The sequence below is a fragment of the Notothenia coriiceps genome, unplaced genomic scaffold (assembly GCF_000735185.1).
Source record: "Notothenia coriiceps isolate Sejong01 unplaced genomic scaffold, NC01 NC01_scaffold00018328, whole genome shotgun sequence".
NCBI classification, from domain to species: domain Eukaryota; kingdom Metazoa; phylum Chordata; class Actinopteri; order Perciformes; family Nototheniidae; genus Notothenia; species Notothenia coriiceps.
In genome coordinates, this window is record NW_011351029.1 from 1 (window position 1) to 3,052 (window position 3,052).

The 3,052-nt window shown below is 41.3% G+C and overlaps 1 protein-coding gene across 1 annotated transcript; it reads left to right on the forward strand.

The window, feature by feature from the left end:
* The first annotated feature begins 1,780 nt into the window (after positions 1–1,780).
* LOC104950988 (striatin-like) lies at positions 1,781–2,990 on the forward strand. Its single transcript, XM_010777616.1, has 2 exons — positions 1,781–1,966; positions 2,763–2,990. The coding sequence occupies exons 1-2, from the start codon at positions 1,849–1,851 to the stop codon at positions 2,912–2,914; spliced, it is 270 nt and encodes an 89-aa protein (XP_010775918.1). The 5' UTR covers positions 1,781–1,848; the 3' UTR covers positions 2,915–2,990.
* The last annotated feature ends 62 nt before the right edge of the window (positions 2,991–3,052 follow it).

The window sequence follows — 3,052 nt, forward strand, 5'->3', positions numbered from 1 at the left end:
AATCCAGACTTTTCTGGATACCTCTGAATTTGACCCATTTTCCCGATATTAACAAGTGATTTACAGCAAATAAGAAACGATATTCGATCTATATCACGTGTTACTGGAATAAGACCCAACAAGTTAATGCATTTTGAAACAGTTCTATGATCTTTCAGCTAAAGTAAATTATGCAAGATAAGGACTTTAAGAGAAAAAAAGCATTCAAGTTGTCCCTTAAGGTTATTTTTTTATTTAAATTGGATATTCTATCCAACATGGATATAGCTTCTTTCTTTCACAGCAGCATTGGATCAGTTCAGTTGTGCAGCATTGGATCAAAACAAAATAAAGCTTATCAGTACTCGTTAGCTTACTGCTACAATTAGACACTGCGCGCTGCCCACTCTGTTGCCAGATTTGAGAGAAATAAGCAACCAGGTCTATGAGAACAAGCCCCAAAGAAGCAACACATACATGATGTTGTGTAATTTGAAACCAAAACTAAGGCCTCAGGATGACTTTAAGACTTGAACATGGTCATTTTTGTTTTGTAACATTGAATACAACATTTAAAAAAATAAAAAATAAAATCCCGATCCCCGATTTTTTTCTCCCGATTCCGATCTTTTGAAAATCACGTGATCGGCTCCGATCCCCGATCACGTGATCGGATCGGGACATCTCTAGTTATAACCGTCAATCTCTTGGTGATTTTTAGAAAACCACTTGTTTGATTTCTTTGTTTAGAAAACATACATCTGGCATATAATTGTTAGAGAATAGACCGTTTAAAGTCTGTACGAGACTGTCAGCTACAATACCTCAATTTTTAAGTAAACCAAAACCTATATTCTGCTTTACCGTCCTTCCCTAAAACCCTAAAAACCTGTCTCTGCTTTCCCTCAGTGTCTCTCCGTCCCTTTCTCTCAGAGATGTAGTGTTTAAAAGGTTTTATATGTCCCTCTCTTCTCCTCTCGTCTGTGTCTCTTTCCTTAATGTTCTGAAGATCCCCTCACTGTTCTCAAAAGCCCTAAAGCGATGCACTGATTTTAAACATCACATTCATGCTATCTTTCACTCTGATTCGTTACAGTGCGATGAGTGTAGCGTCAGTCAGTCAGTCAGTGTGCAAACAGCGAGGGGCTTTTACAAAATGCATTATGTTCTTGACATTCATCCGTCGTGCAGCTTTCTGATATTGATGAATTATGATAAGATCAAATATGGATGTCATTGTCAGCGCATCTCTTCGTATCCGGATTGTTGTTCATGTCTTTGTTTTGATGCAGTTCACAAAACAACAGCTGGTTCATTTCATCTGTTCCACTTTGTATACAGAGATTCTTCTTTTTGCTGTTTCCTGTCACTTTGTTTCTCTGGAAATGTATTTTATTTCTTATTTTTTAGTAATAAATGTTCTGATACCTTTCAATTTTGAGGTAATAGTGGTTTTACTTGAGTATTTAGATTTGTATGATACTTTAAACGCATACTTTTTATATCTCAGAAGCAAATATGGTACGTTTATTACATGATGCAGTAATATATGTTCTAATAGTATTCGTCAAAACCATTAAATATAATAGTTTGTTTCTGTGGTTCTATTTGCTTCACCTTTTCTGTTGGACTCTCTGCTTTACTTCCCTCCTTCATGCTGTGCAATTCATATTTAACAATATTAACCTTTCTATCGCTTTCACTTTTCACTAATGTCTGCTTTTCACCTCTCTCTCTCTCCCAAACCTCCCCTTTTCGTTCACCGTCTCTCCGTTTCCTTTTGACTTCATGTTAGTTTCCTCGTCTGATTTTTGTCTCCCTCCTCCTTCCCGTCCTCCGCCAGGACCGAACCGCTCTAAGCTTCAGGACATGTTGGCGAACCTTCGGGACGCGGAGGACCATCCCTCCATGCAGCCTCCCGTCACCCCCCCCTCCCGCCCCACTGTTCCCAGACTCAACGAACAGGAAGTGGGACGCTCTGAAGATGGTAGCCTACCCTACTAAACCTGGTTTCTGTTGTGTATGCATCTTAGCTATAACTAATGCTGTTGATATAATAAGATATTAAGGGTGTCCATTATCATCTGGCCGGGGACAACAGCAGGGGGTTACCTTGAAAGCTGATTGGCTAATGGTTACACAAGCCAAAAAAATCGTTATGACATCATAAAGTGACCAAAATCTGATGACGTCTGATTGATGTAGAAGAGACATGAAGAAGAGGGGACACATGTTGATGTAGAAGAGACATGAAGAAGAGGGGACACATGTTGATGTAGAGGGGACACATGTTGATGTAGAAGAGACATGAAGAAGAGGGGACACATGTTGATGTAGAAGAGACATGAAGAAGAGGGGACACATGTTGATGTAGAAGAGACATGAAGAAGAGGGGACACATGTTGATGTAGAAGAGACATGAAGAAGAGGGGACACATGTTGATGTAGAGGGGACACATGTTGATGTAGAAGAGACATGAAGAAGAGGGGACACATGTTGATGTAGAAGAGACATGAAGAAGAGGGGACACATGTTGATGTAGAAGAGACATGAAGAAGAGGGGACACATGTTGATGTAGAGGGGACACATGTTGATGTAGAAGAGACATGAAGAAGAGGGGACACATGTTGATGTAGAAGAGACATGAAGAAGAGGGGACACATTTTGATGTAGAGGAGACATGAAGAAGAGGGGACACATGTTGATGTAGAAGAGACATGAAAAAGTGGATTTTGCATAATAGGTGACCTTTGAACCCAGGTGTCTGTTTTGTCGCCGTAGAAGCGATGACTTTCCTGCCGTCTCCTGGGAAGTCCTTCATAATGGGCCGAGTGGACGAGGCGGTCTCCAACGAGCTGGGACTGGGAAAACTGGCCGGACTGACGGTGGCCAACGAGGCCGACAGCCTGGCGTACGACGTGAGTACAGAGTAAAACAGTTTGCAGTGGATAAGAGACAGAAAAGTGAGGCCACATTTGTGAGGAAGGAGCTGCTTGGCTTTGGCAGAGGAGATTTGTCCCATTTTTCATGGACGCACCCCACATACTCAGCTCTGCTGCTCATCCCGCAAA

What these genes read in the sequence shown, in the direction of transcription:
- LOC104950988 (XM_010777616.1), top strand. Translation starts at nt 1,849, where the DNA reads ATGTTGGCGAACCTTCGGGACGCGGAGGACCATCCCTCCATGCAGCCT. An exon ending in AGTGGGACGCTCTGAAGATG is followed by an intron (nt 1,967 to 2,762) that starts GTAGCCTACCCT and finishes TTGTCGCCGTAG; the next exon opens with AAGCGATGACTTTCCTGCCG.